Raw genomic sequence first — 13,811 nt, 5'->3', positions numbered from 1 at the left:
TCTTCTAAATATATATTCTTTAATTTATTTAATTATCTTATATCCTAAATACCAACTTAGAATAGTAAGTTATAGGCTTAACTCAACTTTATAAAACATACTTGTAAGGTGAGAGTTATCATTCACTTATATACTTTTTAATTATTTTATTTCTAGTCGATGTGAGACTTAAATTTTTTTTAACAAATAATTGTCGTTAATAATAAATTTTGATGTGATGTAAATATATTTTTAGTGACTATTATATAATAGTCATTAATATTTTTATTAAATAATAAAATAGAGGTAATTAATTTATTGTTATTAAATAATTATCGAAAATACTAAATTTTGTTATCAAAAATTGTTTCATTATATGAACTAATTGTCTGAGACATATACAAATTGTGAATGAAAGAAAAATATTTAAATTTTTTGTTATTTTCAAAACTAGAAATAGAATGGATTAGTGTCGAGTCTCCACTCACTAGTGTGTTAAGATGATTATACTATTCTCCACTAACAAGTGCTGTAGTATCCATTAACCTGTGTGATGCGATTTGTCTCCACCTGCCACCAATTTGAGTAGTGCATACTTTAATTCCTTGACATCGACATTGGCATGATAAATATTAGATACATAAGTGGTAGTAAAAGTGAAAAATAGTTATAATTTATAAAAAGTTATAAATCCATTGAAATTGGAACACATGTCCACGCTTAATAGTAGTGTGGGCCGGACCCAACATCGAAGGAATCTATAAAAAGAAGCTATGCCTCTAACACTGAAGCATACAACAACTAAGAAGGTTCTTCATATCTTATGATTTGGTAATCAGAGGAAATGATGTTGAACGCGAGCGCCATCAAAACGGCGTCGGATGGAGTCTGGCAAGGCGATAATCCGCTGAACCACTCTCTGCCATTGTTGATCGTTCAAACCATGGTCGTTCTCTTCGTTAGCCGAACCCTTGCCTTTTTCCTCAAACCCCTTCGTCAACCCAAAGTTGTCGCCGAGATTATTGTAAGTTCAAATTCACTATTTTTTTTTAACCTTAATACAAGAGAGATAAAATTACAAAAATAAAATAAAATTAATATTATAAAATCTTGTATAAAAATTAAAAAAATCTACTAACAGAGATTATAAAGAATTGAAAAAATAAATATTAAGTCTAAAAATATCTATTTCAAAACTATACAAACTAAAAAATAAAATAACTGAAACTGTAACTAAATCTGTAGAGGTTAAAAAAATATTTAAACCTAAAGGTTAAAAGGTAAAACTTAAGAAATTATAGAAATAAAAAAGGATAATCAAATGAAAAAAATCAATTGAAACAATTTTCGATTTTAGTTTTTTTAATGTAAAAACATTAAATAGAAATATGATTGAAAGGTATTACTTAAAATTTGAAGTTCTAAAATGTTAATTATTATTATGGATTTAAAAAAAGCAACTTAAAAAGGACTAAGGATTTGATAAAAGAGAAACCACTTAGTTTCTCAACTTGGTTAACATTTCTCTTGTTAAATTTATAAACAAAATATATTAGTATATATAATTTTGATTTGAATTGAGTTGTATTTTTTTAATATAAAATAAAATAATTATCTTAAACAACAATAACTTTTAAGAATTTTGCTTCAATAAAAGCATTTCCGAAGAACTATTCTTGGGTGAAAAGGTTTTTTAGAATTTTTTCACTTCTTATTTTTAAAGTCTTTTTTTTTAAATAAACTATCAATGAAGTATAACTTCCGTACACCTTTTATAACTAATTTAAATTATTTTATTATAATTTAAAATATAATTTATATATTAAAAACTTATTTATTACAAATCTAGTTGATGTCAAATATGAATATATATATATATATATATATATATATATATATATATATATATATATATAAATAAGTGATTTGATAATTGTTTTCGTATCGAGTGGCTTGAATTGCTATGAAAAAATTTAATATTATCTTATGAATGAGTTTAAATCTAACTTGGTATTAAGAAATTGACTTGTTAGATAAATATTATTCTTGTTGATATACTTATTAGTCATTTTTTTTTATTTTTTTTATCCATAAAAATTATGATGACAATATTAAAGTTTAAACATGAAATTACGTGTTGTTAAATGTGACAGACACACTAATGAGTAACGTGAAATACTAAACATAATAAAATCTCCCATATTACTTTAATCTCTTCAATGTTTAAGTATTTTTTTTTATTTAACACGTATTATAAACTGCATAAATATTATGAACGCGAATTTAATTCTAAATGAACATTAGAAAAACGAATTTTTAAGTTAAAATACTAGTTCATGTAAAATAAATAAATAAATAAAAGTACTAGTTAGTTTGAAAAGTAAAATAAAAAATAATGTTTGAAGTTATTATCCCTGAACATATATATATATATATACATGTGATGGGTGCAGGGTGGGATTTTGCTGGGACCTTCAGGTATTGGGCGCAACAAGAAATTCATGCAGACGGTGTTCCCATGGTGGAGCACTACCATGCTCGAATCTGTCGCAAGCTTTGGCCTCTTATTCTACCTTTTTCTCGTCGGTCTTGAGCTCGACCTCCGCACCATTCGCCGTAGCGGCAAGCGAGCTTTTAACATCGCGGTCGCCGGAATAACCCTCCCCTTCATCTTCGCCGTCGGAGTCACCTTCCTTCTCCAGAGAACCATCCGCTCTGAAAACCCTAACATTGGCTACATTCAGCACTTCGTCTTCTTGGGGGTTTCTCTCTCCATCACAGCTTTCCCTGTGCTCGCGCGCATCCTAGCGGAGCTCAAGATGCTCACCACACGTGTTGGAGAAACGGCCATGGCAGCTGCAGCCTTCAACGACGTCGCTGCCTGGGTTTTGTTGGCCTTGGCTGTCGCTTTGGCTGGTCAAGAACACAAAATCACCCTCTTGACATCAATATGGGTGCTCTTCTCAGGTACTCAAGTCGAATTACCACCATGGACTAAACTCACATTTACTTTTCTTTCTACTTTTTAAACATATTTTCAACATTTCTTATCATCTTAACATTAGTTTAAATGTGTATTAATTAGTACCATCACAGTAATATCGGTGCTAGTGCTGTGATATTACTTGTTTATGTGAATGTAGGTGGTGTCAAATATTTCTTACAATTAGTGGTTTTGAGGGGGATGTTAATGACCGAGTAGCGATATTATTGATGGTGACGTTGGCGATCATAATCGTCATGCTAATCATTTTAATAATAATAATTCTCATGCTAATTATTTTAATAGTAATAATAATCTCTTTGATGGATATATCAAATATTGTAGAGATCATAACAATGTCAATTTCAATAGTAGTGATAGTTTGAATATCAATAATAGAAAAGCCAAAGTCAATAGTAATAATAGTGACAAAAATATTATTAACAGTAATAATATTAAAAGTGATAATAATTGTAATAATATTGTTAATAATGATGACAATGATTATGTTTAGGGTTTAAGAAATGACCGTAAAAGAAATTAATGTTAAATACAGTAAAAAAATTAAAAAACTAAAAGGAAATTTACAAGTACTTGTTTCTTAGTTTTGAAAATTAATGTAAAAGTACTACAAGATTTAGTTTTTCTAAATGTTTTTTTGTTTAGAAAAACAAAAACAAAAAACTTACAAGATTTATAAGTGTTGTTATTAGTCTCGAAATAGAATTATATGACGATAATATTTTTGTTAATAGACATGTACGTAAAAGTGAAAGTATAAGTCTGATGGAGAAGCGGAGCAACAGTGTTAGTAATTATTGTATGAATGCTTGCAGGAGTGGCATTTGTTGGCGCCATGATGATCCTGGTTCGGCCGGTGATGAACCGGGTTGCTCGCAAGTGTTGCGGCGAACACGAAGTGTTACCCGAAACTTTTGTATGTTTAACCCTTGCGGGGGTAATGCTATCGGGGTTCGTGACGGATATGATAGGCTTGCATTCAATTTTTGGAGGATTTGTTTTCGGGCTAACGATACCAAAAGGGAGTGAATTTGCGAGCAAGTTAACGAGGAGAATTGAGGACTTTGTGTCCACGTTGATGCTTCCCTTGTACTTTGCTTCCAGTGGCTTGAAAACTGATGTGACCAAGTTACGTAGCATGCTGGATTGGGGGCTTCTTTTGCTGGTTACATCCACAGCGTGCGCCGGCAAGATTTTCGGAACGTTCGCGGTGGCGGTAATGTGTACGGTGCCGCTCAGGGAATCCTTGACGCTTGGAGTGTTGATGAACACCAAAGGCTTGGTAGAGCTAATCGTTCTCAATATTGGCAGGGAGAAAAAGGTGACTATTGCTTGTCCTTGTGTTTCTCCTTTGTTTATGATGGATTAAGTTTAATTGCACTACATGGCTAAACAGGTTCTTAACGACGAGATGTTCACCATTCTGGTGCTCATGGCTCTCTTCACCACCTTCATTACAACTCCACTCGTCTTGGCTATATATAAACCTTCTACTGTAAACAACGGTTCGCAAAATCCGTCGCGGCTAACAGATTTGCAAGAGAAGCTTCGCATTCTTGCTTGCATCCATGGAACTAGCGACATACCCTCTTTAATAAACTTCATTGAATCTATTCGTGCCACCAACATGTCTCGGCTGAAACTATACGTGATGCAACTTACTGAACTCACTGATAGCTCGTCCTCCATCTTGATGGTTCAACGCAGCAGAAAGAATGGTTTTCCCTTCATCAACCGACTCAAAAGGGGAGCGATGCATGAGCAAATCGCCATAGCATTCCAGGCATATGGTGAAGTGGGTCAGGTTACTGTGCATCATTTGACATCCATATCTTTGTTGTCAACCATGCACGAGGACATATGCCATGTTGCAAAAAAGAAAGGTGTGGCAATGATCATATTGCCGTTCAACAAAAGGTGGGGAGGGGAAGGTGAAGAAGTGACAGAAGACTTAGGTCAGGGTTGGAGGGAAGTCAATCAGAGGGTGCTTCAAAATGCACCCAGCTCTGTTGCAGTTCTAGTTAAGCGTGGGGGTGGCAGAAGGTACGAACAAGGACCACAGACCAGTGTTGCTGCAAGGAAAAGGGTGTGCATAATTTTCATTGGTGGACCAGATGATCGCAAGGTTTTGGAGTTAGGTAGCAGAATGGCTGAGCATCCAGCAATTGGGCTACTTTTTGTAAGATTCACTTCATGCAAAGAAACGGAGGACGAGAGACGCAACCACAACTCACCAATATCCACTAACAACTGGGAAAAAGAGAAGGTAATTTTCCCTTCAACATTAGACAAAACTTAAAGTTTCTTATGACCCTCATCAAAATTTCCAATCAAATAATAGTGTTTCTTATTTTACTTTTATAACACATTTAATGGATTATATTTAAAATTAGGAAGAAAAGTGTCAAACATTTTTTTTATTAGAGCTTGGCAGTAAGGATGTGGTCTTAATTTTGCCCAGGAGTTGGATGAGGAAGCAGTGAACGAGTTCAAGGCTAAATGGCAGGAATCAGTGGAGTACATTGAAAAGAACACAACCAACATAACAGATGAGGTGTTATCAATTGGGGAAGGTAAAGATTACGACCTAGTAATTGTGGGGAAGCAACAACAGCTTGAGTCAACCATGATGACAAACCCAGATTTTCGCCCCGAGCATACCGAGCTGGGACTCATTGGAGATCTCTTTGCCTCTTCGAGCGGCATTACCAGTTCATTGCTCGTTATACAGGACCGGCATTTGATAAATCCAAACGAAAGTACTCTCGTTAAGACAGCAACGGCCAAGAATACTGTGATTAACAGTACCATCTGAGACCAATCTATTTATCATTTTCGGTTGTTCGATGTAACCTGCAAATCAATCTATTTCTTGCTCCCCCTTGAACTTTTTTATATTATAAGTCATAGTGCGGTGGAAGTATTTCGCTATCTATGCTTTACGCATATGGCGCAATCGGTAATGACCAATTAAGGGGATAAAACAAGAACCACGTGTTCAATTTAAATTTACGAAACAATAACACAAGGCAAGGCAAATTAAGTTGCCAAAAATTCAAAACAATTATGAAATTTTCATGTCACAATAATGTTTCGTCACACTTCCAGGTAGAAGTAAATCTTAAATTTGGGCAATTGACCCCTTCTTTGGACACTTTTACATTCAAAACTAATTTTCCAACCATACAGATGTCCTCAAAAAAGAAAAAAAATACATAAAAAGAATTACACAAGGGAGGAGGGGAGAACGATGAAAAATAAAGACTTGCAGACAATGGTGAATAGACTAATGCCACCATGCGGTAGGTATTGTATTGTATTGTTGTCACGTGCAACAAAACTTCGATCCTGATGATAGAGATTAGGTAAACCTGGTTCAAGACATATAACCAGTTACATTCTAGTTCGAAAGTGTGTATTTGAAATAAGACTATAATAAAGAAAAACATCACAATAATCACACATAATAAAACAAAAAATAATTAAATGAAAACTAAAGATGCTGACTACTTTAATATTGCAAATCATCCCCTTTCAGCAACATACACCACATATAAGTAGCACATTTGGAAATTCAACAGTTTCAGAAGTCATGCTGGTTAAAATTAAAAAATGAAATCATTGATGCATTGGACTGGCATGTGAGAAAATGTTACTACCGGCAAAGAAAGAAGATTCTGAGCCATTTAAAATTAAGTGAGTCAATATGGTTTCTAATGGCACATAGAAAGAAGATTCTGGGTTGTGTCAAGAATTTGTTCAAGTAAACGACAGTACTGTGCTAAAACTAAAAATATTTCCATGTGCAAGCCATTCAAACAAAATAAGAGTATAGCATGATACAAACCTTAGAGAAAGCCTCCTCCTGTCCAGGCAGCACCCGACTTATCATTATGACCAACAGCTTTATTATTAGATGCACTCCCATACATATCATCAAATCCATCATCTTTGGCATTATCCCATCCAGCCCAACCATCACTGCTATGGGCAGCTGACCCTTTCGCTGGTTCTTTCTTCCTCGAATCTTCATTGCCCCAATCATCCCAAGAGCTTGAGTTATAAGTATCAAACTTCCCACCTGATGATTGGGGAGCTGATCCTTTAGTTGGTTCTTCCTTCCTAGAACCTTTATGGTCCCAATCATCCCAAGAACTTGATTGATAAGTATTAGTTTGTCCACCTGAAGAATACTGCCCTTCTCTGGTGGAAGAATTCCAGCCTTTATTCTCTTGATTGAACTCATGATAGAAACCGTTTTTATCATTTTCATTTTGTTGCCGGTTATCAGATGGCCAATTTGGGTTATCTCTAGTGTATTCCTCAACCTTTTGTGTAGCCATTGCCATGACCCCTCTCATTATACCCCATGTCCTTTGTCCAATCTCTGATGTCTTCTGAGAGACAACATTGACAGTTTCATTGACCTTGTAATCATAACCACCATCTTTTACCTGAAGCAAGAAATAGTTAATTCAGGAATAATTGCTTGGTGAAGTTTGAAAGGGATTGAACCATAGAATGAGATTTATGCCTAAAAGCTCCAAACCTTCATGACTCAAACCGCATATAATAATGAATGCCAGTCTTATGAAAGCCCCGAAAAAAAAAAATTGAGCAAACTATATTACATTGCAAAGCCAAAGAGTTGTTTACCTACCATCTCCAACAATGTTCATCAAGTTACCATTTAGAAAATCTGACACCCAATCAAAAAGGGATTATTCCACATATACTTCAAAAAGCACACCCTCTACTCATCCTAAATACAAAATTATAACAGCCTGAGCAATTTCAGTTATAACTACCAACCTTCATCCACAATCTCCATCACCACCAGATCACCTCAAGCAAAGCACTAATATAGTACTACCCTTGTTAGAATCACTTGCAATAATAGCAAGAATTACAAACTTTTTCCAAGTTAGAACCAGTTAACAATCAATTTCATTCATAAGGCATCCATGATGCAGGTGAAAGAGAAAATCAAACTTCATATGGATGAGAATATGTAGTGAATTTGTAATGACAATTTTTTCATCATTTAATAGTTATAATTAAAAACAACAATTGGTTGGTTAAAGGGTAAAAGTAAAGTCTAAGGTGCATCTCATTTTTAATCACCCATTATTATTATTGCAGTATTAAGCAAGTATAGAATGATTTGCATATGAAATGTTAAACCATCTAATTTTCAGCAGTTTGAAACAGGGCCACAGCTAGCTTCTACTTGAGCAAGTGTTGCATAAAGCATGAAGGGTCACAACAACAATAATACCCTGTCAAGTTAGTATAGGCTGAGTCCAATATTTTTTTACCTAGAATCAACTCAATGTAAATACAAGAATAAATGAGGGGGAATAAATAAAGTCTTCCACTTTCAGAACCATGACCATGAACAAGAAAGCAATAATAGGAAGCACGCATCACTTCCTCCTCTTCAACCTCTAGAGGAGTTGAAGATACCTCTCTGTTCCTCTGTTCATACTTCTGCCCTTACTTCTTCTCATCTAAGCATTTGCTTTGGCCTACACTCGGCCGAGTGGGGAATATCAAAAACAACTTGAACAAGGCAAGGTCAACCGACTTAGAAGACTCAGAGAGATAGATCCATATTATAGGATTTAATTAGCAATTATTATATTGTAAAATAACTTGGGAAAAACTTATGAGAATGAGTTTGGATTCTTTGGAAATTGTCTTATGCTCTGATTTAAATCTCAGTAAGTCAGAAATCAGTATACCCTTCGTTCCCTATTGTTCTCAATCCTCAGAATCAAGTTTAAAGAATTCAAAAGATGCATAAAAATTACTAATACTTCTGATCTTTTTTATAAGAAACAAGTTATAGTGTAGTATTACGTAATATATCAATAATTTATTGTCATTAACACATCTCATATGCCAAGATAGTATTTTCAATTTCAATTTCCAACAAAAAAATCCAATTGAACAGGTGCATGAGTGGTGCATTGAGAAAAAATTCAACATCGTTTCATCTCGCATATTTCTCTATTATATTGCTTTCAGTTTGCTAACAGGGAAACGAGTGCCCTTTTTGAAAGATAAACTATAGGAGAAAATACTTATCCAAGTTGGCGCTGGAATACCCTAAACACAAATTCCATCCATACCATACAGAAGCTAAACAAAACACACATTCATTTTGACAGAAAGTAGAAACAAACACCAAACATATTTATGGGGAATACTACCAATTACTATTAACTTGTAAAACGAATTGCAAAAAAATTTCTAGAAAGTGTTCGTAAATTATCGTATGCTCTCATTTAAATTTCAGCAACTCACAAATCAGTCTAACCTTCGTACCCTATTGTTCTCAAGGGATACACAAAGTTATATATAAATAATCTATCGTCATTTGCCACTCACACCTCATACGGCAAAGATAGTACGTACTGTCAATCCCAACAACACCACCCAATCAATCATGCATACATGTGGTGCATGAAAAAACATTGAACACCGTTTCATCTCATGTACTAAACCTTTATTATATTGTTTTTCGGTTAGCTAATAGAGAAAGAACTATAGGAGAAGCCACGCATCCAAAAGATGCACGGTTAAACACGAATTCCATCTAAAACATAGAGAATCTAAACAAAACACATTAATTCTCAAAGAAAGTAAAACCACAGAATAATAAACTAAACAGATAATCCAAAAAAAAAAAAAAAAACCTTAGCAGTGATCTCTTTAGTCCCAGCCTGAACAACATTAGCAGCAGATTGAGCCGCAGAAGCAGCCGCCAACGATAATTTACCAATCCCCTGAACGCAGAGAGAGAGAGAAATAAAAATATCACATTAGTAGAATATGTCTCGATGGTATATATAAATACATGAAAAACAAAAAAGAGGTTCCATTTGGGACCTGAGAAACGACAGAGAAATAATCGTTTTGCTGATTCATATTCCTCTGGGTCGGGGCAGGGCTGGATCCGAATCCAACGTACTTGCCACCCTGCGACGGCGGAAGCCCCTCCGGCCGCGACTCATTCTCCGCCATCTTCCTCGCGAAGAACCCTTCCTTGTTCGCAGCAGAGGCCTCCAGCTGCGACCGCGTGTAAATATCCTCGGTCGACTTCGACCTCGCGACATGGCTGCCGCCGCCGAACCCCCGGACATCGCCGGTGGATTGATTCCGGCGCAAATCGGAGTTCCTGGCGGATCCAAATCCGTCGTCGTTGTCCCAATTATCCCATCCGCCGTTGTTGTTGGAGAGCGGCGGCTTGCCCTTGGAGGCGGAGCGGACGGCCTCCTTGACGACGGGGGGATCCCGCCAGGGGCGGCCGTCGGCGATGGCCTGAATCCGGTCGCGGTAGACGGCGGCGGCGTTGGAGTTGTACTTGGCGACGATGTCGGTCTCCTTGGGGATGCCATATTGTGTGAGGAACGCGTTGAGTTTGTCGTTGCCTCCTGCTTCCATCTTCTTGATCTGGATTTCGGACCAGGAGTCCATGGTGACGGATCGCACGAAGGAGATGTGGACGCCGAGGCCCCGGTGCTTGCCGGAGCACTCTAAGCACATGAACACGCCGTAGGATACCGACGCCCATTGCGGGTTTTTTTGGGAACAATCGACGCAGATCTTGTTCGCCGCTTGGGATTGGAGGTCCCGGAGCCGCCGCGACGCCGCCATCGGATTTTATTAGGTTTTTTTCTTCTAAAGATCCGAATTGAGAAAATAGGAGAAGGGGAAATTGAAGGAACCAGTATTATTGATTTTGGGGAATCACCGACACCGTCAAATGGGAACGGGGTTTATTGGATGCTATTTTTCACTAACTATTATTTAATTTGCCTTTCGTAACTCTCACAGGATTATATTTTTTTTATATTTTTTATTTATCTTTATCTATAAAAATATATTGCATAATCCATTGAATAAAAAAAATTTAAAAAGAAAAAATAAGACGAAAATAATTATTTAAATATGTATTTCTTTTATTAATGATTATTATTTACTAATTATATATTTATATTTTAATTCTAAATTTCTTTCTTTAACCGTTCCTCACCCTGAATCTGAATGTGAGTGTAGGCTGTAGGGAGACTTTTGTTTTTATTCATCTTTTGTTGGGTTCGCTCATGAAATATCTAGGGTGATAGGTGTGACTAATCTCCTCGTTAAAGACGTGACTAATTTTCTCGTTAGGTTAGAGATACTTCAAAGGATGAGATAACTGATCCCAAGATTTAACATAACTCTATATACAAGATAAGATTCGAATCCTAATCTTATTTAAGCATGGATAAATTCTTTTTGCCGAATCATACGTTTGGGTTTGTTTTTTTATTCATCTTAAAATTTGATGATAAATTTTTAGTATTTATTTATTTTTGCAGTGGAGAGAAAGCGCGGCGGTTTAGCCATATGCTTCCTTATTGTCGTTTTGTAACGTGAACAAACATGGATTTTGTGAGTAGGACTAGGAGAGCTACAAAGAATTTGATGAATTTTGTTTAATTATAATTATGTATTATTTTTATGTTATATCATTTTTGTTGAAATTGAATAGCTACATAATTAAAGATTCCTATAATATATATCAAATTTAATATATTTTAATGGAATAGTAAACCATTTTATATCAATATAAAGTTTATATGATAAATGTTTTTTATTTAACTAAAGTTATCTAATAAAAATATTAAAGGGTTGAATGATTAATATAGCTAGTAATAAAATGTCTGTTTAGAAAGAAAAAAAAAGTTGTTTATCCTTACCTACTAGGATTTCCTTTAACAGTCCGATTGACACTGGTGTGAGTGTGGGATTAACTACCTTTAAATACTTGACTTCCTTTTGACAAATAATTTAAAATCATTAAGTTCGTTTTGAATTATTTCAATTTTTAAAATATGTTTCAAAACTAATGTTTTTAGTTGGTTCTAAATCTAAAACAAAGTAGGTTCTTGAATTCAATTTTTGGTAATTTGAAACTGCCAAATAATAATAATAATAATAATAATTTGTGGTGGTTTTAAAAAAATTAGTGACTCAATTAAAAAGAAAACTACATGATCAAGGACCTACTTAAAAAAATTTTCAAATAATTGACGAATCTGCTTAATATTTTTTTTTTTTGACAAAATACTTAATTTTGAATGTTCATTTTTAATATTCACAGATGATAGCGTTTTTTGTTCATCTTTATACATTTTGCCTATAGTTTTTTTTATAGTAGATCAAGTTTTTTGCAAAACCATTTTAACACACAAATTAAGATGAATTTGTTTCATAATTTTTAAATTGAATTAAAATAAATTCTAACACTCATTTTATTAATAAAAAGTTTTCTTTTTTGATCTTTGTTTGGACAAACTTACATACAACAAGCACATATTAAGAAAGCAAATGAATTGTGAGTACAGTTGGGTATACTCACTATCTTTAATCACACGAGTTAGTATGCAAAATATGAGAACTTGACAAGTTTATTCTTAAAAAAAATAATGAATTCTTTAAAGTTGGAGTTACACAAGTTGTTCTACGTACATAACTTAACTTATCGATGACATTTCAAAATGTATTAAATTAAAAAATAATAATAAAACTCAAGGACAAGAATAAAATTTAGATGTAATTTTATAGGTGATTTTATTATTATTATTATTATTATTATTATTATTAATTTAAAATAAAAATTTCATCTTGATATAACATGTAATAAATATTTAAATTAAATGTGAATACAAATTTTTTAAGTAAAAGTTTAATTTTAATTAAAGAACGACACAAAAATATACTTTTACTAATTCATAATTGTCTTCATATTTGTACAAAACAAAAAGAAAACTAAATAATAATAATAATAAAAGTTTATAAAAATAACCTTATTATTTACATGTGTCGTCATCTTTATTTTGTTGTATGAAACTAACAATTTGCACATGATTTCCTTTTACAACTCGCATAAAAAGGTTGGCTATATAGCTGGGTGGGTTGATTGTCATTAGCATTGCACAACTCGCACAAAGGCTTCCATTTTTATAAGTTACAACTCTCATAGAGCTGGTATTTAGTTGATATAAGAAATTATTTGGTCTGATGTTGATGGGATTATTCATGGAGTAGGTTATATAATTAATTGTTTTTCTTAATTGTTCAAGTGATTTTTTCAATGCTTAATTTGCATCTAACTTTTTCAGTTTTTTGTTTTTCCCCATTTATGAAAAAGCATCAATTTATATATATATATTTAAAAGTGCATGCGGATTGAGCAACAAACCAATTCATGAACTTAGGACCTAATAATGACTCAAGCATAACATACTCATTTAGTTGAAGGTCTATGTGTTTTGGCCCATTGGGCATACATGGAATGGGTTAAGCTAATATGTACGTACCTCTATTGAAATAAAATACATGAAGAATGAATTTTGCTTATAGTGTGGTTGGATGAAAAATTTAAATGGGGTAATTTATTTATTTGAAGAATTTCAAATTTTTTGAGGTGAAATACCTTGTTTAGATGAAAAATTTATAAAGAATTTAAAATTCAAGCAATTTAAAATTTATTGAAATAGTAGAATTTAAAATTCTTTCAAAAAAGTAAGAATTTGAAATTTCTCATTTTTTTTCTCTTCTTATTTCACTTATATATTTTATCTCATCTCTTATCTCTTCATGTTTTCAATTATTGAATATTCAAAATATTTTAAAATTATTAAATATTATCTAATATTAATTTTTAAAATTATTAAATATTTAAAAATTAACTAATATTTATTTTTATAAAATTTAATTTAAAAATATCAACATATAAATATATTTTTAAAATAAATTTTATCATTGTGGAATC

The 13,811-nt window shown here is 33.3% G+C and overlaps 2 protein-coding genes across 2 annotated transcripts; one reads left to right on the top strand and one right to left on the bottom strand.

Annotated features, from left to right (window-relative positions):
• Positions 1 to 767: 767 nt before the first annotated feature.
• LOC109797917 (cation/H(+) antiporter 20) lies at positions 768 to 5,864 on the top strand. Its single transcript, XM_020358084.3, has 5 exons — positions 768 to 1,003; positions 2,433 to 2,946; positions 3,799 to 4,304; positions 4,380 to 5,249; positions 5,445 to 5,864. The coding sequence occupies exons 1-5, from the start codon at positions 824 to 826 to the stop codon at positions 5,796 to 5,798; spliced, it is 2,424 nt and encodes an 807-aa protein (XP_020213673.1). The 5' UTR covers positions 768 to 823; the 3' UTR covers positions 5,799 to 5,864.
• Positions 5,865 to 6,022: 158 nt separating this feature from the next.
• Positions 6,023 to 10,765, bottom strand: LOC109796583 (putative ADP-ribosylation factor GTPase-activating protein AGD6). The gene is made up of 4 exons (XM_020356255.3): positions 9,878 to 10,765; positions 9,685 to 9,774; positions 6,831 to 7,437; positions 6,023 to 6,354 (listed from the first exon to the last, which is right to left on the bottom strand). The coding sequence occupies exons 1-3, from the start codon at positions 10,643 to 10,645 to the stop codon at positions 6,832 to 6,834; spliced, it is 1,464 nt and encodes a 487-aa protein (XP_020211844.1). The 5' UTR covers positions 10,646 to 10,765; the 3' UTR covers positions 6,023 to 6,354; position 6,831.
• Positions 10,766 to 13,811: the final 3,046 nt, after the last annotated feature.

Source organism: Cajanus cajan, chromosome 6 (genome assembly GCF_000230855.2).
Source record: "Cajanus cajan strain Asha chromosome 6, NIPB_CcT2T_4, whole genome shotgun sequence".
Lineage (NCBI taxonomy): Eukaryota > Viridiplantae > Streptophyta > Magnoliopsida > Fabales > Fabaceae > Cajanus > Cajanus cajan.
The sequence above is the reverse complement of the archived record's forward strand: the minus strand, read 5'-3'. Positions and strand labels throughout refer to the sequence as shown.